Source organism: Vulpes vulpes, chromosome 5 (assembly GCF_048418805.1).
Source record: "Vulpes vulpes isolate BD-2025 chromosome 5, VulVul3, whole genome shotgun sequence".
Taxonomy (NCBI): domain Eukaryota; kingdom Metazoa; phylum Chordata; class Mammalia; order Carnivora; family Canidae; genus Vulpes; species Vulpes vulpes.
In genome coordinates, this window is record NC_132784.1 from 112,518,452 (window position 1) to 112,541,156 (window position 22,705).

The following is a 22,705-nucleotide window of genomic DNA, read 5'->3' on the forward strand; positions in this document are numbered from 1 at the left end:
TATAACTTCTAGAGGTCCGTTCAGTTCTACTGCCGTCCAGTGAGGCAACCATGCACTCCTGTATTTCTTTCACAGGGATTTACTGAAAGCATTCTTTGTACTAAATCTGTACCGAATCTGTGGAAGGGAAAATGAAGACCTGGTCTTTGCCCTTGAGGAGCTTACAGTTTAGTAGGAGAGACACTTAAGTAAATCAATTACAGTCCAAGGTAAGGTGCTAGAGGGTACTAGCACCATAACAAAGCCCTGTAACAAAGGCATATGTGTGCACAGGGTGCTGGGGAACAGAAAGTAGTAGAACAAGCAAAATCCATATGGTAGGAGGAGAGAGTATTCTGAAAAGCTTTTTCTCAGAGGTGTACTTTAGCTAAGTTTTGAGAAAAGGGATTATGGGGTAAGGAAATGGGGAGTGGCAGGACACATCAAAGAGGGCCTTATATGCTAAACTACAGACTTTAAACTTGATCCTACCAGTCAAGGATGACAGATTTCATCTTGGTGCCAATCAAACAGCTCATCTCAGTGCCAAACCATATCAATTAAAAATAGCTATCTAAAGTATTCTACTGAGACATCCAGATGGCCAAAGGATACCTGGAAAGATGCACAATATCACTAATCATCAGGGAAATGCAAATCAAAACCACCATGACATATCATATCACATTAGTCAGAATGGCTAGTATCAAAAAGAGAAGAAAGACCAAGTGTTGACAAGGATGTGGAGAAAAAAGAAATCTTGCACACTAAGGATGGGAATGTAAATTATTGCAAACACGGCGGGAAATAGTATGGAGGTTCCTCAAAAAAATTAAAAACGGGATCCCTGGGTGGCTCTGCGGTTTAGCGCCTGCCTTTGGCCCAGGACGCGATCCTGGGGTCCCGGGATCGAGTCCCACGTCGGGCTCCCGGCATGGAGCCTGCTTCTCCCTCTCCCTGTGTCTCTGCCTCTCTCTCATAAATAAATAAATAAATAAATAAATAAATAAATAAATAAATAAATAAATAAATCTTAAAAAAAAAAAAAAGGAATAAATTTGAGACTGGAATCCAGCTTAACCTATAAAAAAAATTAAAAACAAATACCATATGATCTGATAATTCAACTACTGGATATTTACCCAAAGAAAACAAAAACACTAATTTGGGATGCCAGGCTGGCTCAGTTGGAGGACTCTTGATATCAGGATCGTGAGTTCAAGCCCCATGTTGGTTGTAGAGATTGCTAAAAATAATAAACTTTAAAAAATCCCACTAATCCCTTATATTTATGGAAACATTATTTATAATGGCCAAGTGTCCATTAGTGGATGAATGGACAAAGAATATGGGGGAGTGAAGGTGGTAGGGGGAACAGGTGAAACAGATAAAGGGGATTAAGAGATACAAACTTGCAGTTATAAAATAAATAAGTCACAGAGATGAAAAGTATAGTACAAGGAATACAGTTGGTAATACTGCAACGACACTACATGGTGACAGGTAGTGACTTCACTTATCCTAAACACTGACTAATATATAGAGTTGTTAAATCAATAATGTACACCTGAAATTAAAAAAAAAAAAAGCGTTACAGTGGGAAGGATTCTTAGGCTGCATCATACACAGAAACGATGGCCTGCCCTCGCCTCAGGAGGGGATGGTTACTTGGGTCAAAAGTGCCATTCCTAATGGGACTGGTAAGTCATCAAGAGTTTTATTTATTTACTTATTAAGATTTTATTTATTTATTCATGAGAGACAGAGAGAGAAGCAGAGACACAGGGAGAGGGAGAGGGAGAAGCAGGCTCCCTGCAGAGAGCCCGATGTGGGACTTGATCCCAGGACCCCGGGGTCACAACCTGAGCCAAAGGCAGACACTCAACCACTGAGCCACCCAGGTGTTCCTCACTGTCCAGTGTAACACTCTCTCTTTTTTTTTTTTAAGATTTTATTTATTTATTCATAGAGATGCAAAGAGAGAGAGAGAGAGAGAGAGAGAGAGAGAGGCAGAGACACAGGCAGAGGGAGAAGTAGGCTCCATGCAGGGAGCCCGACGCGGGACTCGATCCCAAGTCTCCAGGATCAGGCTCAGGGCTGCAGGCGGCGCTAAACCGCTGCGCCACTGGGGCTGCCTCAGTGTAACACTCCTGATGAGGGACTAAATTAAAAAAATTCATGAAATAAACAAAATCTTAAAAAAACAACAACTGGACAGTCATATGGTCAGATATGCCCTTTGTAAAGGTCAGCCTGGCAGCAACAGGGGAATAGGTGAGAGGAGTCAGTGGAGGCAGAAAGTCTGAATAGGATGCTGTGATAATTCCAAGTCTCCAGCGGATGAAGGTGATGGCTTGACTGAAGATAGTAACAGGGAGAATAGAGAATGGAAAATTCAGTACAATTTGGGGATATGGGTTAAATGAACTAAGTCAAAGACTGTGGTTTTGCATGGGCTACTAACGAGATAATGCCCTTCACCTATACAGGGAATGAAGGAAATGCAGGCTGTTTTTAGTTTCATTCAGTTTAGATTTGTCTGAGGACTGATGTTGATCACTGTACAGTATAGCTAGGCTGGAGGGACCCAAGGAACATCATGTGAGGATATGCAATACGCAGCTGGCTAAAGATGTAAAGCTAGCTGGGCTCTAGCTCCTGCATGTGAGCAATGAGTGAGGTTTAAAGCATGGATGGGGCAACCGGAGAGGCAAATCCACTTGACTATGAAGTCCTCAAGGGCAAGGGCCATGACTCACTCATTTCTGTAACCAATAACCACAGCATTTCACACAGTGAGCAGCACAAAGCCAATTCTCAAGTCTACTGGGTCGAGGAGTACAGCTGGCAACGTGGGACTTGCGACTTGAGACTGAAGTGGGGGCCACCTGTGGTGTCTGTGCTAACTCTGAGTAGTGAGTACCAGCACCACATGGAATTGGAGACATCCAGCTGCTGTCTGGAGAACTGGAAAATCTGTTGTTAAACAAATGTTGAGAAACATGCATTTAAGAGATGCTCAGTGGCTCCGTGGTTGAACATCTTTGGCTCAGGTCATGATCCTGGGTTCCTGGGATTGAGTTCTGCATCAGGCTCCCAGCAGGGAGCTGCTTCTCCCTCTGCTTTAGGTCTCTGCCTCTCTCTGTCTGTGTCTCTCGTGAATAAATAAATAAATTTTTTTTAAAAAAAGGAAAAACATGCATTTGGTGTCAGAAGTGTTGTGAATAAAATCAGTTCAGGAAAGAGCCTTTTTTGAAAGAACAGAGAGGCAGCCAGCCAATAAGGTCTCTCTTGTAATTACATCTGGATTGGAATTTGTGTAATGATCCCCAGATCTCCTTGACCCCCCAGAGACATCATTCATTTATTTTTTCCTGATTACAAAAACATTGCAAAGAACTAAACACACAGAAACATATGGTTTAGAAAAGTTCTCCATAATCTCACCGCTCAGAAATAACCATTTTGTGTGTATCCAGAGACACTGTCATTTTATTTATTTTAGTACCCAACTCATCAGAAAAATACCCTCTTTCAAATACAGTTATTGCTACAGCCATCGTTTACTTAAAATTTAAGTAATTAATCTTCATAACAATCTGAAAAATTAGTACCACCTTCGTTTCACTAACAGCTGAAAAAAATGAAGTTCAGAAACATTAAGAAGTGTATCTAAGTGTACTGAGCATTAAGTGAAGGGGCAGGGATTCGAACACAAAATCCAGATTCTTTCCACTAACACACTTTTTTCTTAAGTGCGTATAAACTCCTGACTCATAACTGTTCTTTTAGACTTGCTGGTGTTTCCATCAAAAAAATACTGATCTTGAAAAAACTGGCTTGGGACTATACAGTAGAATGGTGTTAAGAACATCTTGGTTTTTTTTTTTTTTTTAAACATTTTATTTATTTATTCATGAGAGACACACAGAGAGGCAGAGACAGAGGCAGAGGGAGAAGCAGGCTTGCTGCGAGAAGCCTGATATGGGACTTGATCCCAGGACCCTGGGATCATGATCTGAGCCAAAGGCAGCTGCTCAACCACTGAGCCACCCAGGCCCCCAGTGTTGAGAACATCTGATTTATTTTGAGACATTCGTTTGCTTTTGAATGGATTTAACTAATTGACAAAATTCTGTAACATTCATTGAAGCAAAGGCTGAAGATGAAGACACTGCTGTTCACATCCTGGGATTTCCATTAGTTCTGACTCTGGGAGGTTATCTGACAGTAGGTGGTATTATTCTAAAATGAGGCAGTCCTATCAGCCTGGCCTTCCAGAGGTTAGGGTTGCTCTGAGGGTCCATTCCTGGGACTCAGTGGTCACACTGCGGTCACATTGGGTGCCCAGATCAAGGCTGACTCTCTGTGCACATATAAGGCACGTGTGTGGCTGTTGAAGTTTCAGAGCTGGAGGTTTTGCCCTGAAATTCAAAGAACAGTAGAGGGGCTCCTGGGATCTTCTAACTTTCTATCTGTCCAATTGTCAAAGGTCCGTGAATCCTCTCGGGTCATATCTTCTTCCCAAATCTTCTCAAACTATCTTAGTTCATAGTATCTCAGTGTTCTCAGTAATCTATTTCAGGGCGCCCCTAAGCTAAAAGATATACCTAACAGTTTTGTTTCTTAAGTAATCGATTCAAGCAACTCAGATGTATGCAGTGTTGGGTACAGAACAACATTGGGCATCAGACTGGACAGGAGCATCATCATTTCCTGTTCCACACTGACCTCCAGGCTGAAGAATCAGCCCTTCAGTGTGAGCCTGTTTGAATGCATAGGCAAACCTACCACTCAGGCAGTCAGCTTCTTTCCTGGAAAAGCCAAAGCCTTACATACAGACTTATTAAGTAATTACTAGAACGCTGAAGTGGCTGGTTTGTTTTTTCTCCTGGGCTTTTTGTGAGATGGGCCATTAGTCACTAATTCTCAAAATGTGATGTGTTATGTATCCCTTAGGAATCGTGGTCACTGAGGGAGGATAGAGGAAGTAGCAAGAATACAACCTCTGGGGCCAGGCAATGTGAGTTCAGTCCCCACTCTGACACTAACCAGCTACTATAGCCTCACTTCCTCTTCTGCTTATATTACTACCCCTTTCAGATTATGAGAATTAAGGGATCCCTGGGTGGCGCAGCAGTTTGGCGCCTGCCTTTGGCCCAGGGCGCGATCCTGGAGACCCGGGATCGAATCCCACATCGGGCTCCCGGTGCATGGAGTCTGCTTCTTCCTCCGCCTGTGTCTCTGCCTCTCTCTCTCTCTCTGTGACTATCATAAATAAATAAAAAATAAAAAAAATAAACAGATTATGAGAATTAAGTACTAGATATGAAGTTCCTAATACAGGCCTGGTGGTGATTATTATTTAATGCTTGGATATTTAATTCCATGCCATTTAGAAAAATATCATTTGTAGTTGGAAATCTCATTCTCAGCCTGTCCTACTTTGCACTGCTACACCTCTGCCCTTGCACTACACTAAGATGAAGCTGCCAGAACCCATGGTCGCCAGAAGAGAAAATGCTTCTCAAAAACGTTTTACTTCTTCTCAAGGGAGGAACGCTCCTAACCCTGCCCCACTCCAGAGGCTTCGGGGAAGCCACTAGCTCGATTTAACATGATGAGATTACTGCAAGGACACTTCAGATATAAGAGCAATTGGGTATTGTCACCCAGAATTTGAATCATTACTTGGACAGCTCCACCAAGGCTCTTTCACATGTTTTCATTTTCATTTGCAGTGACATCTGCAGGGGCTTGCTGGGAAGAAGTGTCTGAAAGAGCTCATGATGGCTCCTGGAAGTGGCTGCAGGATATCCTGACCGCCTGCCCCATTCTGTATACAGCACTTTACTGCAGTGGAGCAGGCCGAAGCTGGTCCTGGCAGCCAAGTGAAGAAAGCACCATTTAATTTGAGCAATTAGATAGGACAGCTTCAGTGGCTTTATTTTCCCGAATTATACTGCTTAGCTGTTAGAGGGTCCCTCCTCAGGCCCTGTGGTTCTAGGAGGAGAGGCTATTGCCCACTTCACGGTATCCTAGATATTACAGGAGGATTTAGAAAATCGCATATTTGGTTTCTTCTCATAAATTTTTCACTTGTAATGAGGAAAGCTTTGGCCAGTCACTTTTGATTACATTAACTGATTGGTATTCCTTGTTCAAAGATGTGATTCGATAAGAAAATATATATTTGGTTTTTTCCCCCAGTTCCAGGCACATAGATCCTCAAAGCTTTGGAACCTCTAGAGTGATTAAGTGTCTCTACTATGCTGGTGACATATGACAATGACTGGTGGCTGGGGGCCTCTAGATAGCTTCAGGATGAGGGCCTGTTGTCAGAAAGATCAAGGCAAGATTGAGGATTACAACTTTCATCCCTATCTCCCCATCCCCACCCCTCACATATCTGCAAAGGAGTGGCTGGTGATTGAGCTAATGGCCAACAATTTAATCAATCTTGCCTAAGTGATGAAACCTCCATAAAAGCTCCTGAACTATAGGGTTTGGACAGCTTTCAGGTTGCTGAACACATGAGGTACTGACAGGGTGGTGTTAAAAAAACAACAAAAAAAAAGAACCCCAAAAAAACCACAGGCCTAACATGACACTTAGGCCAAATCAGCAAACCTAACTTAATGTCTAACTTAACTGCAGTTTCAACTCTCCAGGAGTGTAACCTTTAACCAGTCAACAAGGAAGTTCCTGGTCAATACTAGGACATTTACTGATAGATACCTTCCACTCACCTTAGGAGGGTAACCTTGCCTAAACAATGCATTCCTTGTTAATAAATAAATTAAAAATAAATAAATAAATCCCTCCCTTTCTTTCTAAAGATTTTATTTTTAATTAATTGCTATACCCAACATGAGGCTCAAACTCACAAGCCCAAGATCAAGAGCCTCCTGCTCCACTGACTGAGCCAGCCGGGAGTCCCTGTTTGTTTTTCAAGATTTTATTTATTTATTTATTCATGAGAGACACAGAGACAGAGGCAGAGGCAGAGGCAGAGGCAGAGGCAGAGGCAGAGGGAGAAGCAGGCTCCCTGAGGGGAGCCTGATGTGGGATTGACTTCTAGGACCCTGGGATCACACCCTGAGCTGAAGACAGACGCTCAACCACTGAGCCACCCAGGCGTCCCTGTTTTTGTTTTTTTAAAGATTTATTTATTCATAAGAGACACACAGAGAGAGAGACAGGCAGAGACACAGGCAGAAGGAGAAGCAGGCTCAGATTCCAGGACTCCAGGATCATGCCCTTGGCCGAAGGCAGGCGCTAAACCACAGTCACCCAGGGATCCCCCCGTTTTTGTTTTATAAAGCCTTCTCTCTACCTTTAAAAACTTTGTCTAGCTCAGCTGAGCATCTCCTTGCTAGATGGGATGCTGCCCAATTCATGAATCAATGAATAAAACCAATTGGATCTTCATATTTACCCAGCTGCATTTTGGTATTATCTAACACCAGAAAGGGCACGGGAGCTCCATGCACATTCCCCCCTCTCCTCCCTTATACCTTGCCCTACATTTCTCTTCCATTTGGCTGTTTTGAGTTGCTCTGGTGAGCTATTCTAGCAAATTATCGAACTTGAGGAAGTGGTCATGAAAACTCTGATTTATAGCCAGAATTAGATCTAGTATTTAATTTCTCATGATCTTTTTTTTTTAAGGTTTTATTTATTTATTCACGAGAGACACACAGAGAGAGAGAGAGGGAGAAAGAGAGAGAGAGAGAGGGAGAAAGAGAGAGAGAGAGGCAGAGACATAGAGAGAGGAAGAAGCAGACTCTCTGCAGGGATCCAGATGAGGAACTCGATCCCTGGCCCTGCAATCATGCCCCGAGCCAAAGGCAGATGCTCAATCTCTGAGCCATCCAGGTGTCCCTTTTTATTTATTTATTTATTTATTTATTTATTTATTTATTTATTTATTTATTTATTATTTTTTAAAAAAACTTTTTTTTTTTTTTTTTTAGTTTTTATTTATTTATGATAGTCACACAGAGAGAGAGAGAGGCAGAGACATAGGCAGAGGGAGAAGCAGGCTCCATGCACCGGGAGCCCGATGTGGGACTCGATCCCGGGTCTCCAGGATCGCGCCCTGGGCCAAAGGCAGGCGCCAAACCACTGCGCCACCCAGGGTTCCCTCAGGTGTCCCTTTTTAAAAAAAAAAAAGATTTTATAATTCTCACGATCCTTACTAGGCATTAACATAAGCAGAAAAGGAAGTGAGGCTATAGCAGTTGGTTAGTGACATAATGAGAACCGAACTCACATTGTCTTACTCCGAAGTTTGCTTTGTTACTTTCTCTCCACTGTCTCACTGACTAGGATTTCTGACACGTTTGAGAATCAGTGACTAGGGGATCCTTGGATGGCTCAGTGGTTAAGCGCCTGCCTTCGGCCCAGGGTGTGATCCTGGGGTCCTGGGATTGAGTCTCGTATGGGGCTCCCCACAGGGAGCCTGCTTCTTCCTCTGCCTGTGTCTCTCTCTGTGTCTCTCATGAATAAATAAATAAAATCTTAAAAAAAAAAAAAAAAAAGGGAGAATCAGTGACTAAATGTCTGATCTCATGACAAGCCCAGAAAGAAAAAGCAGTCATTCCAGAGTTCCATTAGTTCCTTGATAAATCGGTAAGGCCTGTGGCTTTTAAAGGAAAGCAGTAGACTGCTCGAGCAGAAGGCTTGCCTATGCATTCAGTCATCTCTCACTGAAGGTCTGATTCTCTAATCTGACCTGTCTTTAATGACTATCCAAAACATTCTGGACCGTTCTTATACCCACCAGAGGATACTATATACTTCACTCATAGCTGCATTCCTCTAAAATGTCTGCTACTTAGCATCCATCTGTTCTTCTTCTAAACTCTTTATTTTTATTGTTGTATGTCCTACACCTTGGTCATTGCCCTCCTCCCCACTCCTTCCTACCAGCCTCACTCACGCTGCAGCTTAGCCTAGCCCCCTCCCATTCTCAAGGTATTTACCTGGTTTCATCTAGATTGCTACACTATTAGTCACTGTAGAAAATCATGAGTATTTTAATCCCTACAGCATCCAAGCAATGGACGAGTGTTACTGGCCATATCTTTCTATGTTTTATTTATTTTTTATTTTTAAACAATATTTATTTACTTAGTTGAGAGAGAGAAGAGAGCACAAGCAAGGGGAGAGGGGGAAGCAGGCTTCCCACTGAGCAGGAAGCCCAGTGCAGAACTCCATCCCAGGACCCTGGGATCATGACCTGAGCCAAAGGCAGATGCTAAACCAACTGAGCCACCCAGGCTCAGTTTTAAAGAATTGTTTATAAAGTTCTATTTCTTTTTTCCCCCTTTTTAAGGTGGGGAGAGGGGCAGAGGGTAAGAGAGAATCTCCAACAGACTCCACACCCAGAATGGAGCCTGACCAAGGGCTGAGATCATGATCTGAGCCAAAACTGAGAGTCAGATACTTAACTGACTGAGCTACCCAGGCACCCCTATAAAGTTCTTCATTAATAAATTCTATTTTATTTTTTTTTAAAGATTTATTTATTCATGAGAGACAGAGAAAGAGAGAGAGAGAGAGAGAGAGAGAGAGAGGCAGACACAGGCAGAAGGAGAAGCAGGCTCCATGCAGGGAGCCTGACGTGGGACTCAACCCCAGGTCTCCAGGATCACGCCCTGGGCCGAAGGCAGGCGCTAAACTGTTGAGCCACCCAGAAATCCCCAATAAATTCTATTTTAAAGTCAAACTAGTGTCATCAAACTTTTTGGTTCATTATGTTTTTTAGGATTTATATACTGGCTACAAAATCTCTATAGTCGGAATAAATACCTTATCATGGATCTGTCCTGGCAGTTTAATTTATTACTGGAACAAATGAGAACAGGAACTTTTTTTTTTTTTAATGTAAGCTGTATGTCCGTGGGCTTGAACCCACAACCCCAAGATCAAGAGTCATGTGCTCTACTGACTTAGCCAGCCAGGCACCCTGAGAACAGGAACCTTTTATGACTTCCAACAGTCTACAGTCAAGTTCCAACCTCCCTATGTGGCAAAGTTCTTCACTGTCTGGCACACTCTCAGCCTTACCTTCTGCTACCTCTCCCATAGACACTATTCTCAACATCAGACCCAGTCATCACTATCTGGTAACTCTGGATCTTCCCCAACGCCTAGGCCTCTGCATAAGGTAGTTTCTCTGTTGAATGCCTTCCTCTACCTCCTCTTCATGAGCTCTTAACTCATCCTTTCAAGCTCTCCAACTGCTCCAGAAATGACCTCTCCTCAGGGATCCCATAACTCTATTAAAAAGTTACCACAGGGGTACCTGAGTGGTACAGTCGGTTGAGTGTCCAATTCTTGGTTTCAACTCAGGTTGTGATCTCAGGGTCATGGGCTGGGGTCATTGGGCTCCATGCTCAGTGTGGAGTCTGCTCTCTCCCCTTCTCCCTCTGCCCCTCCACACCATGCTCTCTCTCATTCTCTCCTCCCCCTAAAATAAATAAATAAAATCTAAAAAAAAAAAATTAGTTTTTCTTACTCCTTAGATTCTTCTGCCCTTGATGGTAGAGGCTATTACAATCACTATCTAATTTCTAATGCATAGCAGGAGATTAATTAGAAGGCAGGAAGAATGAACAGTTCTGAAATGATCACCATGAGCAAAATGATTTATGTGGGCATATTCATTTAGTAACCAGAGATCCAAGCACCTATTGAGTGCTCACTAGAGGGTACAAAGGGGGAAGAAGACAGATGCAGTCCCCACTCTGTGAAGAGTTTGCAGTCTCATAAAAGAGACAGATTTAGGTGGCTCAGTTGGTTAAGAGGCTGCCTTTGGCTCGGGCCATGATCTAAGGGTCCTGGGATCGAGCCCCACATTGGACTTCCTGCTCAGCGGGGAGTCTGCTTCTCCCTCTCCCTCTGCTCCTCCTTCTGCTTGTGCTGTCTCTCTAGCTCTGTCTTTCATGAATAAATAAAATCTTAAAAAGAAAAGACAGATTTATAAAAAGTAAGCAGACAAAATAATTACAAATATGTAATAAAAAGGCAGCCCGGGTAGCTCAGCGGTTTAGCGCCGCCTTCAACCCAGGGCCTGATCCTGGAGACCCTGGATAGAGTCCCACATCAGGCTCCCTGCATGGAGCCTGCTTCTCCCTCTGCCTGTGTCTCTGCCCCTCTCTCTCTGTGTGTCCCTCATGAATAAATAAATAAAATATTAAAAAAAAAAAAAAAGAACTAGAAGCAGAAGCTCCTTTTTCAGAGATGGTGGTAAGCAAAGTACTGTTTAAGTTGACAATTCTATTCCAATCTAAAGGATAAAAAGGAACTAACCATGCCCATTGCAGAAAAGGGTAGGGGCAGACATTTCAGATTAAGGGAACAAAACATGCAATGGCTCTGAGGTGAAAAAGAGTTTTGTTCATTCAAAGGAATTCAAAGACCAGGGCAGCCAGAGCACAGTAAGCAAGAGGCGACAAGGCAGACCATGAGCTTGGCAAGGCCAGATCATGCAGCACACTTTTTGGCCATGGTGGAGATGTGAATTTTAATTTAAGTGCCAAGGCAAATACAGTAATAGGATGAATCTAAGTGTGAGGTGATTCAATTTATTTTCAAAAAGTTTTTGTTTTTCCTGCTGTTATGTGAAAAAGAGATTGGAGGAGAGCCCTAAGAATGCAAAGATCACAGGTGCTGGGATTGACTTCATTTCAGGCCAAATGATCCAATTTTTCTCACCATTTGGTCCAGTGCATATCATCTTCTAAGAGATTGTTGCCATTCAATTTATCATGCTTCTCATCCCTGTTTTCATAAATCAACATTCAGAGTATAGTTTCTTGAAATTCCATCAATTCTGATATAGGCATTATATGCTTATATGCTTATATTAAAAGGAATAAACCAAGGTTTAAAGAGTTGACTAAGTTGCCTGCATCATCCAATCTAGCAAAACCTAGTTGCCTACAAAAAATCTAGTTGCCTACATCATCCAATCTAGCAAAAACCGGTTCCCTTCCAGTTTTGAAAAGACCTTTGGGGGCGCCTGGGTGGCTTAGTTGGTTAATTGTCTGCCTTCGGCTCAGGTCAGAATCCTGTAGTCCTGGGATCGAGCTCCACAAACTGGGGAGCCTGCTTCTCCCTCTACCTCCCCTCCACCCCACCATAGCTCATGCCCTCTCTCTCTCACTCTTTCTTTAATAAATAAAAAAAGAATCTTAAAAATATATGAACAGACCTTCAGCATTTGAGGGAAACATGAAAACTACTACCATATGTAAACAACAGACACTACATTCCATCATAGAATTAGGGGACAAGGTTAGGGAAAAACTGGATAAATATCGATGAATACAAGGTCATTCAAGCAGGTCAGATAGAAAAAATAAATGATTATTAAGTACACTTGTAAAAGAAAATATATTAACTTTAGCTATGTTTGGCAAACTAATACTTTGTCATTATAGTCTATGAAAGAGTCAACATCTTTTTTATCACTCAATGGTGATAAATACATGGAGATAAAAAGGGAATCAATCAATCAGACTTATAAATAAAGTGCTCCTGTTCTTCCAATGGTTTTTAGGATTAAATTTGCTCATCAATACCACCAAACTAAGCATAAAGTATCCATCTAACAATTATAAAATTCTAAGCAAGCAGAAATAAAGTAATAATGAGGGGCAGCCCCGGTGGCGCAGCAGTTTAGCGCCGCCTGCAGCCTAGGGCGTGAACCTGGAGACCCTGGATCGAGACCTACATCAGGTTCCCTACATGGAGCCTGCTTCTCTCTCTGCCTGTGTCTCTGCCTCTCCCCCCTTGTGTCTCTATGAATAAATAAATAAATAATCTTAAAATAAATAAATAAATAAAAATAAAGTAATAATGAATTTACAGCTAGAAGAGCCTGATCTTGAAATGTATTATATTGGGATGCCTGGGTGGCTCAGCAGCTGAACATCTGCCTTCTGCTCAGGGAGTGATCCCAGGGTCCGAAATTGAGTCCCACACTGGGCTCCTTGTGGGGAGCCTACTTCTCACTCTGCCTATGTCTCTGCCTCTCTCTCTGTGTCTCTCATGAATAAATAAATAAAATCTTAAAAAAAAAAAAAAAGAAAGAAAGAAAGAAATGGGCAGCCTGGGTGGCTCAATGGTTTAGTGCTGCCTTCGGCTCAGGGCATAATCCTAGAGACCCGGGATCAAGTCCCACATCGGGCTACCTGCATGGAGCCTACTTCTCCCTCTGCTTGTGTCTCTGCCTCTCTCTGTCTCTGTGTCTCTCATGAATAAATAAAATCTTAAAAAAAAAAAAAAAAAGAAAGAAATGTATCAGATTATTTCATTCCAAGTGGGTTCAAAACCAGAAACTATACACAGATTCCCAGGCAAAAGCAATCATTCTTATACCTGGATTCCATCATCTCTTTACCAAAGGAATGATAATATAGGAATGATAACATCAGACCTTAGATAGGAGTTCCTACTCCTACTGGATTATCTTATCAATAAAACAAATCTGATTTTGAATGGTGAAGACATGGTCTAGATAATTTCTGACAATGTCTCAGCAGCAGCTCCCTAAATACAGGGTCCCTACACTTGAGCCACCAGTCCTGCTGATGACCACTTCAGTAAAAACACTGTCAACAGGAGCCCAGGGGGACCCTGAAGAATAGTATACAAAACAAAAATATGTCCACATTTCCAGTACAAGCCAGGAAAAAAATTTAAATATAGCCGATCCTCTCATTGTGGAAAGATGTATCAGATCCCAAAACCTGATTATAATCTGCATACTTACTACTTGTTTTAAACTCTACTACTAAAATGGATGCACTAAGACCAGCATACAATTCATACATTAAGTAAATAGACATTTATGTCTGTGTGTGTGCACATGCACACAAATAAATACACATGTACATACCTGCACTCAAGGCCACACCAGTACCACGGTGGCAAATGGACATTGCCATGGGAAGAGACCAACTGCAAAGAAATACACAAAGGCAATTAAAAAAAGGAAAATATGACACCACAATAGAGAGTCACGAAAAGAACATAAATCACTTTGGAAATAGGCACGATTTACACATAAAAACAAAAATAGCTTTTGCATTCTTGTGTTTCCACTTTGTAGTCTGAATATATTAAAATTGATTTATTTCCAGAGAAGCACCCCACCCTTTAACCAGAAGGAATCAATCACAACTAAAACTCCTCCTTTCCCAAGTAGAAACAACATGGGTGGGTCAAAGACACCAAGTAAAGTTACATCTAGTTAACTAGATGTTAACTAGATTATTAAAATAATCAATAGAATACAACCACTTGTGTCCTTCCTTGCTCCTGTCATACGACTGAAGTAAAAGGAAAACGAAGTGAGTTTTGTCAATCTAATTTCATAGAATAAATAGTCACCCTTGAATTCTTTCTTATTATATGCCCATAAATATTCACAATGAGCACACCATTTATTCCCTAATAAACTACCTATACCAAATTTTTAAACCCAATTTTCCTGGGTTTAGTCAATGTTTCTTAATCCACAGTAGTTTCAAAATACTTTGTCATCAAACCCCTTTCTAAATCATGTTCTGAATCATTAATTTGCCAAAGCATTTCCATAGAAGGACAACTAACACTGCTATATTCTAGACCTAGTTCTCATGCTCGAGAGGATTGGTTAGTGAAATGGAAAGAACGAGAGTCTTTGGATAAAGTTAACACTCATCCTGGAAAGTCAGCTTAGATAGGAAATGCTGAGCATAATCAGACCATATTTTCAAACACTTTAAAGCAAAGCTACTCAAGTAGGTTGAAAAAAAATCTCAAAAAGAAATTCTAACTATGAAACGAAAATGGTCACAGTAAGAAAGGAGTAATGTCCAAAGAAACCAAAAAAACTGGCTAGACATCACTCTGCTTAACTCAGACTTAACAGGATAAATATAAAAGGCGGAAGAAGAGCCAGATAACAAAGGACAAGCAGAGAACAATGACATAATTTGGTTAGATAAATCAGGAGACTAAAACCCAGAATGAGCTGAGGCTTGCAAAAATGTCAAGGACAACAAAAAGGGGCTTTTAAAATTGTATTCAGGGAAAGAAAGCCTCCTAACCGGGATGGACAATTTTATGTTAATAGATGACAGAGTACAAAGCAGATTGCTCAACTATTTTATTTGTCAAAGAGAATGATTATCAGACTGAAAAAGACAGAACAAATATTGATTTGAGAGAACTGAAAAAAACAGAGGTGGGGAAATCGTAAGACATCGCTTAGCATTCCAAATGGACTTAGGGCTCGTGGCCAGCAAATGAAATCCCATGACTGGAAGAGCTACCAGATGAAGCGTGTGCACTGCTCTGGCATTTAGAAATACTGAAGTGGAAAATGGGGTTGAGACAAGAAACCGCTGGAGTCAAACATGACCCTAATTTTCAAAAATGGTTACAACCACAGCCTTGGGTCAGCTGAGTGCTGAGTAGGTAAAGGAGATTTTATTTCCTAATCAACCACAGTATTATTTCTAGTCCTCCATGACCTTCCAGAGTCTTGTCATCTTTATCAGGCAGGTAAGTATTTAGCCCCTTGAACATGGTCAGAACTTCATGATTGATTGCCTCAAGAAAGAACGTAACAGAACTGACACCACATGACTTCCAAATCACACTCTCTCAGGCTGTGAGGAAGCCCAAATAGCCCTATGAAGAGCACTTAGGTAGCAAGGTTCAGGCGGAGAGAAAAGGATGGTGCCCCTAACAGCCAGGCTCAAACCCAAGTCATTTGAGTAAATGGATCTTCAGAAAAATTCAGCCCCAGCCGTCATGTTTTCTAGCTGAGACCTCGACATTACAAAGCAAAGACAAATCATTCCCACTATTTCTTGTTCGACATTAGGTAAGAGTCTAGTATAGAGGGCAGCCCCGGTGGTGCAGTGGTTTAGCGCCGCCTGCAGCCCGGGGTGTGATCCTGGGGACCTGGGATCGAGTCCCACGTGGGGCTTCCTGCAGGGAGCCTGCTTGTCCCACTCTGCCTGTGTCTCTGCCTCTCTCTCTCTCTCTCTGAATGAATGAATGAATGAATGAATAAATAAATCTTTAAAAAAAAGAGTCTAGTATAGAAAATCAAGACTGTTTTAATTCACTTACAGAAAAGAATCACCAAGGGCCACCAAAATCTTTCCTCAGGAAAAAGATTTTTCAGGACATAATGAGATCCCTTTGAACACAGATTAGATATTACTCAGCTCTGTTTTTCCAACTCCTAAAAGAGTATCAAACACACTATGAGCAATCAACAGATAACACTGATTTGAAATATATTAATTTTATTCCCTTTTTTGATGGTCAGTAGAATGTTAAAGAAAAGCTAGAGATATAGGACATATGAATTTAAGCAAGTGATTTAACCATATTGCAAATGATACTATCGACAAAGTAAAAAGCATTTCTCCTGGGAAGATATACAAATGGCCAGTTAGTTGACAAAAAGATGCTCATCATCACTAATGATTACAGAGGTGCAAATCAAAACTACAATGAGATACTTCTTCATATCCATTAGGATGGCAATTATTTTAAAAAATAATAATAATAACAAATATTGAGGAGGAGGTAGAGAAATTAGAACCCTTGTGCTCTACTGGAACATAAAACAACACAGCTTCTATGGAAAACAGAACGGCAGGTTACTCAAAAAATTAAATAAAGAAAACTACTATATGATCCCACAGTTCAGTTCCACTACTCAAAAGAACTGAAAGCAGGGACTCAAAGAAGTATTTGTACACCGATGCTCATTGCAGCATTATTCACAATAGTGGAAAGGTGGAAGCAACACAAATGTCCACGGACGCATGAATGGATAAGCAAAATGTAGTATTCACATACAACAGGGTATTTATTCAGCCTTAGAAAGGAATGGAATTCCAACACATTCTACAACATGGATGAATCTTTGAGGACATTGTGCCAAGTGAAGTAAGCCAGACACAAAAGGACAAGCATCGTATGGTTTCATTTTATGAGGTACCCAGAGTAGTCAAATTTATTAAGAGAGAAAATCAAATGGTTAGGGGCTGGATCTGGGGGCAGAAGAGAATGGGAATTATTGCTTAATGAGTACAGAGTTTCTGTTTCAGGCTCTCTGCATGGAGCCTGCTTCTCCCTCTGCCTGTGTCTCTCTCTACCTCTCATTCTCTCTCTGTGTCTCTATGAATAAATAAATAAAATCTTAAAAAAAATTAAAAATAAAAAAACGAACATAGGATTTGAATATTCCTTTCTCCAAAGAAGATATGCAAATGGCCAATAAGTACATGCAACGATATTCAAAATCAATACATGTTAGAGATTCAGTGTGCTTAGATTTATTTTATATGATTCAAGATAAAACTAGAGCCATTGGATAGAAGATGGAAGTTGCAGCAACTTAATAAAAGAAGAGTCTTTTTTTTTTAAATTTATGACAGTCACACATACACAGAGAGAGAGAGGCAGAGACATAGACAGAGGGAGAAGCAGGCTCCATGCACCGGGAGCCCAACGTGGGATTCGATCCCGGGTCTCCAGGATCGCGCCCGGGGACAAAGGCAGGCACTAAACCGCTGCGCCACCCAGGGATCCCCAGAAGAGTCTTTCTGATGATAAGAGTAGTTCCCAAACCGGAGATGGGGTAGTGAGTTTCTTGTACACTGGAGGTGTACAAGCCTCGGCAGACAACCACATGAAAATACTGTAGAAGATATTCACTTATTTGGCACAACAGTGGCTCTTAACTTTTTTTTTTTTTTTTTTTTTTTTTTGGTGAGCAGCGCCTTTAAATGCAAAAACGCAATATATAAAACAGATCAAAGTAAACTCTGGTGACCCAAGCAGGGGGTGCCTACAGTGCCATCTGCGTGTTAGCCAGCCCCACACAACTACCCACAAAAGCTTAGTGGACTATGCAAAGCCCCAAGGAGCACTCAAAACCAATGAGGTTGATGATGAAATTAAGTTTTATGGACCCTTCCAACTCCAAGTTTAAAAAAGTTTTTTTTTTTAAGATTTTATTTATTTATTCATGAAAGACACACACACACACACACACACACACACACACACACACACACACACGGACACAGGCAGAGGGAGAAGCAGGCTCCATGCAGGGAGCCTGACTTGGGACTCAATCCCGGGTCTCCAGGATGATGACCTGGGCCAAAGGCAGGCACTAAACTGCTAAGCCACCCAGGGATTCCCTAAAAAAGTTTTTTAACATCCTTTTCAGTGGCTCTTGTTTTCCTGATAACTTAAACCCTACACTATATGTTTGCTTTGATAAACTGACTCAATTTATTAAGAGAGAAAAGAGTATTTCAGAAGGTGCTAACTTACCCATTTATTTTCATGCCTCTTCCAAACAACTTTAAAAGTTAGTAATAGAAAATATGATTCCATAAAACATTAATCAGACATCTTTCCTGGATATATGACCTTGGAAACAGCTCTGTGTTCCCTGATTTTTTTAATCCTATAAGGGTGTCTAGAGTCTCATAACTCCAAGAGCAAACAAGGTAGTGGAAGACTCAAGTCCACCATCTTATTACCATTCATTATGTGACCCAAGAAAAAAGGACCGGGCTTTAAATATAGATTCAGAATAATATAAGAGTAAGTTCTTCACCATTATCATACTCCCCCAAATCTTTTCTCTCTTAAAGTTTTATCATGAAGTTGCAAGGATTAAGGTCACTTAATTAGTCTCCTGTTTTAGTAGAATGTCCAATTTCTGCAATCAGAATTATTTCTGGAATCTGGCTTGGAAAATATCTAAAGGGTTGTGGTATTTGTGGAGGTGGTTAAAAAATGGCCAGCCTCCCTGGCCAGAACCCAAAGAAAGAGGGTAGTGGAGCTTAAGGAGCAGCTCAAGAGGGGTTTTTCTTTGCAGACACCAGCACAGCAGCTATCAATGCTACTTCTGAGGACAACAGATAAGCAGCTACAGATGCATCTATGTACCTGTATATACTTGCATACACATACATCTTAGATCTACTGAAAAGGCCTGGAAGCAATGACATCCAGGTAGCAATGAACACATCCAGCGCCCAGATCTTGATTTCACAGGAGCCTTCTTGAAGAATTCCTACTGGCTAAGTGTGAGACAAATTGAACATCTAAATAAAGGAGAGTTACAGTGTAACTCCTTGGGCAAATAGGAACTATGAAATAATAAGTATGTATATACATTGTCTCTGTTCCTGGTTCCTGACACAGAGCTCCTAAAACCCTTATAATCTCCTGAGTGATAGGGAGTGCTAGGAACATCTTTTGTCCTAATATTTGGTCTTTGACCCTGATTCCTGACACACAGTTCCTAAATCCTTTGGAATTTCCTGGGTATTAAGAGCGTCCTTTGTTCTACTGAGGTGAACGTGGATGGAGGCTGGTTACCAGAAAGACTGAGCCACGATTAGAAACTTGAAAATTTCAGATCCACTCCCTCTTTTTCCAGGGAGAGAAGAGGAGCTAGAGATTGAGTTAATAATCGATCCTGCCTCCCTGATGAAGCCTCCATAAAAATCCCAAAAGTAATGGATTCAGAGTTTCCAGGTTGGTAGATAAACCCACATGTCAAGAGGGTGGTACAGCCCAACTCCATGGGGATAGAAGTTCCTGTGCTTGGAACTACTCCAGACACAGAGGCACCTAAATGGGTACCTGGTTGTTTATCAGTATCATCTATAATATCCCTTATAATCAACTAGTAAAAGTAAGTAAACGTTTCCAAGTTCTGTGAGCAATTCCAACAAATTATTGAACCTGAGGAGGGGGTAGAGAGAACCCTTGATTTATAGCTGGTCAGTCAAAAGCACAGGGCCTGCAAACTGGCATCTAGAGTGGGGGCCCGTCTGGCAGGACTGGCCTGTGGGGTCTGCACGGACTCCAGATAGTGTCATAAATGGATTACTAGACACTCAACTAATGTCTGGAGAGTTGAAAAACTGGTTGGTGTGGGAAGAAAACCTCCACATATTTGAAGTCAGAAGTATTGAAAGCAGAGAGGAAACAATCCTGTTTTTCCTTTAGTTGGTGTCATAAGAGTAGAAATGAGTTTTTGCTTTTAGGAATCTTTGAGTCTATGCTGATAAAGAAAGCAAATTTTATCCTATTTATTTATTTGCTTGTTTATAAATAAATCTAGAAGGTATGATGGGATTAGGAAAATTATAATCTGGCAACCAACATAGTAATAACTGACTCCTAGTAATAACTAATAAACATTGATGGTAAGTATCATCAATAGATGAGGGAGTAGAAATCTCACCACAAAATAATTTACAATTAATAAACACACTATCTTTGTTCATTAACTTTATAGATGGAGAAACCTAAGCAGACACATTTTAACTAATGATAAAAGTCAATGTTGCCAGGAATGGGATAAACTACTCCCATATGCAGTTCCTCCCAACCCATGCGCTGAAAAGAGCATACCTCTGCTTCAGAGATAGTACTGCCCAACATGCATGAATCACAAGAAAATGTCAGGCAAACCCAAACAGGAACATTCTAAAAATGTTAAGGTCAGGAAAGATAAAAAGACTGTTCCACGCTGAAGGAGATCAAAGAGTTAAAGAGACAACTAAATGCAATACATGATCCTGGGTTGGATCCTGGACCTAGAAAAGACATTTATGAGGACAAACGACATGTGAATGGGATCTGAGGATTAGACGGTAACAATGGGCCAAAGTTAATTTTCTGATAGTGATAGCTGCATTCTAGAGTGCTCTTGAATTTTTTTTGTTTTGTTTTAGAGAGGGAAGGGGCGAGGAGAGGGAGAGGATGAGAAAAAATCCCAAGTAGCCTCCAAATCCAGCACAGAGCCCAATTCAGGGTTCAATCTCATGACCTTGAGATCAGGACCTAAGCCAAAATCAGGAGTCAGATTTTTAAACAACTAAAACACCCAGGTGCCCCTAGAGTGTCCTTGAATTTAAGAAACATGCACTCAGGTATTAAGAGTTTGTGGTAGGCAGAGTAACAGCCTCCCTAAAGATATGCACAGGAATGTGGAACCTTTGAGTATTTTACCTTAAATGGCAAAGTGGAATTTAAAGTTGCAGACACAATTAAGTTTGCTAATAAGCTCACCTTAACCCAAGGAGACTATCCTGGATTATCTAGATGGTCCCAAATAATCACAAAGGTCCTTAAAAGTGAGAGAGGCTGGTAGAAAGGGAATCAGAGAAGAAATGTGACAAACTGGGTCAAAGTGGTGGGAGGGAGAATGTCACTCAACATTGCTGGTTTTGAAGATGGAGAAAGGAAGCCACAAGCCAAGGAACTCAGAGTAACCTCTAGAAGCTACAAGAGGCAAAGAAAAAGATTCTTCCCTTGAGGTTCTAGACAGGAATGCAACCCTACCAACACCTTAATTTTAACCCGGTGAGACTTGGGTCAGATTTCTGACCTATGGACCTGTAAGACAATAAATGTGTTGTTCGAAGCCACAAAGTTTGTGATAACTTGTTACAGCAGCATTACAGGAGTCATGGAATATCATCTCTGCACTTGATCTTAAATCATTTGGACATGTTAACAAATTGGGAATGTGCATAAAGACATATAAGAATTCTGTGTATTGTTTTTATAACATTTATGTAAATTTGAAATTGTTTCAAAATAATTTTTTTCAATTGATAGTAAGTACATTTTGACCCACCAGCATTTTCCAAATGGCACTTCTGCAGGATAAATTACCCTCTAAGGCCAGAAGACAGAAAAAAGTCTTCTTATAAAAAAGGCCTAAGGGAAATAATCAGAGAGGCAATGGCCCAGCTTCCAGAACCTTCAACTATTACTTCTAAACTCCCTGGTTCCAGGGACCTTACCTGTAGATAGTGATATGGGGAGACAGAGGACGGTTTAAATCAGTGTTCTTATTCCAGAACCTCTCCATCTCTTCCTTGGCTGTGGTTCCCAAAGGAACAGCACTAAAATAAAACCAGAAGACTTTAAAATGATTAAAAGTAAACTTGGCCTAAGTTTTTACATAACAAAAAGTTAAATAAAATAAGCTAAGCTCTAAGCTGGGCTGGATGAACCCACCGCATAAGGAAAACATGTTCATCCACTCCCCTTGTCTGTATGCCAAGTCTGACTCGTTATTAATAACCTCAATCACCCAGTGAGGTCATACCAGAGAACTCTTCTTTCCAACCCCCAACATACAAGGCCTGAAACAGAAGCTCAACTTCTTTCATACTGCACTGCAGAGCAACTACAATATTTCAGAACCATTTACATAAATGGATCACCCTTTCCCAGGCCATAGGTGCTGTGCTGTCTCATACATCACCACCTGCTCTCATCTGTTTTGTCAAGACTCCCTTTCAGGTTCTCAAAAGCTAAGAACCGGATCAGCTCAGTACTTCTGAACAGTTTCTTGGTTTCCCTGGATTGAAGCCAAGTGTTGAACATAGCTGTTCAACAATTTATTAGCTGCCTGTATTAAATGTGATTCCATCCCCCTCCAGAAAATATAACCTACTCAGAGTTTACTTATTAATTACAGAAAGAAAAAAAAACAGTAACTTCATAGTGGGAAAAATACCTAGCAGATATTCCTTTATTCAAATGATCACATGCCCCCTGATATGACTATAACAGAGAATATAACATCACGTATTACTCCTGCTGAAAAGAGGTAACTTGACTCTAATTATAGGGAATGGTCAGACAAACC

The 22,705-nt window shown here is 41.1% G+C and overlaps 1 protein-coding gene across 2 annotated transcripts in view; it reads right to left on the reverse strand.

Annotated features, from left to right (window-relative positions):
* SDHC (succinate dehydrogenase complex subunit C) overlaps positions 1-22,705 on the reverse strand; it is a 38,113-nt gene that overhangs the window by 7,525 nt on the left and 7,883 nt on the right. For both annotated transcript variants that reach the window (XM_025986311.2, XM_025986312.2), the window contains exons 3-4: positions 21,852-21,953; positions 13,892-13,953 (exon numbers count right to left, since the gene is read on the reverse strand). In XM_025986311.2, the coding sequence (XP_025842096.1) occupies positions 13,892-13,953; positions 21,852-21,953 (164 nt within the window). The remainder of the gene's footprint in view (positions 1-13,891; positions 13,954-21,851; positions 21,954-22,705) is intronic.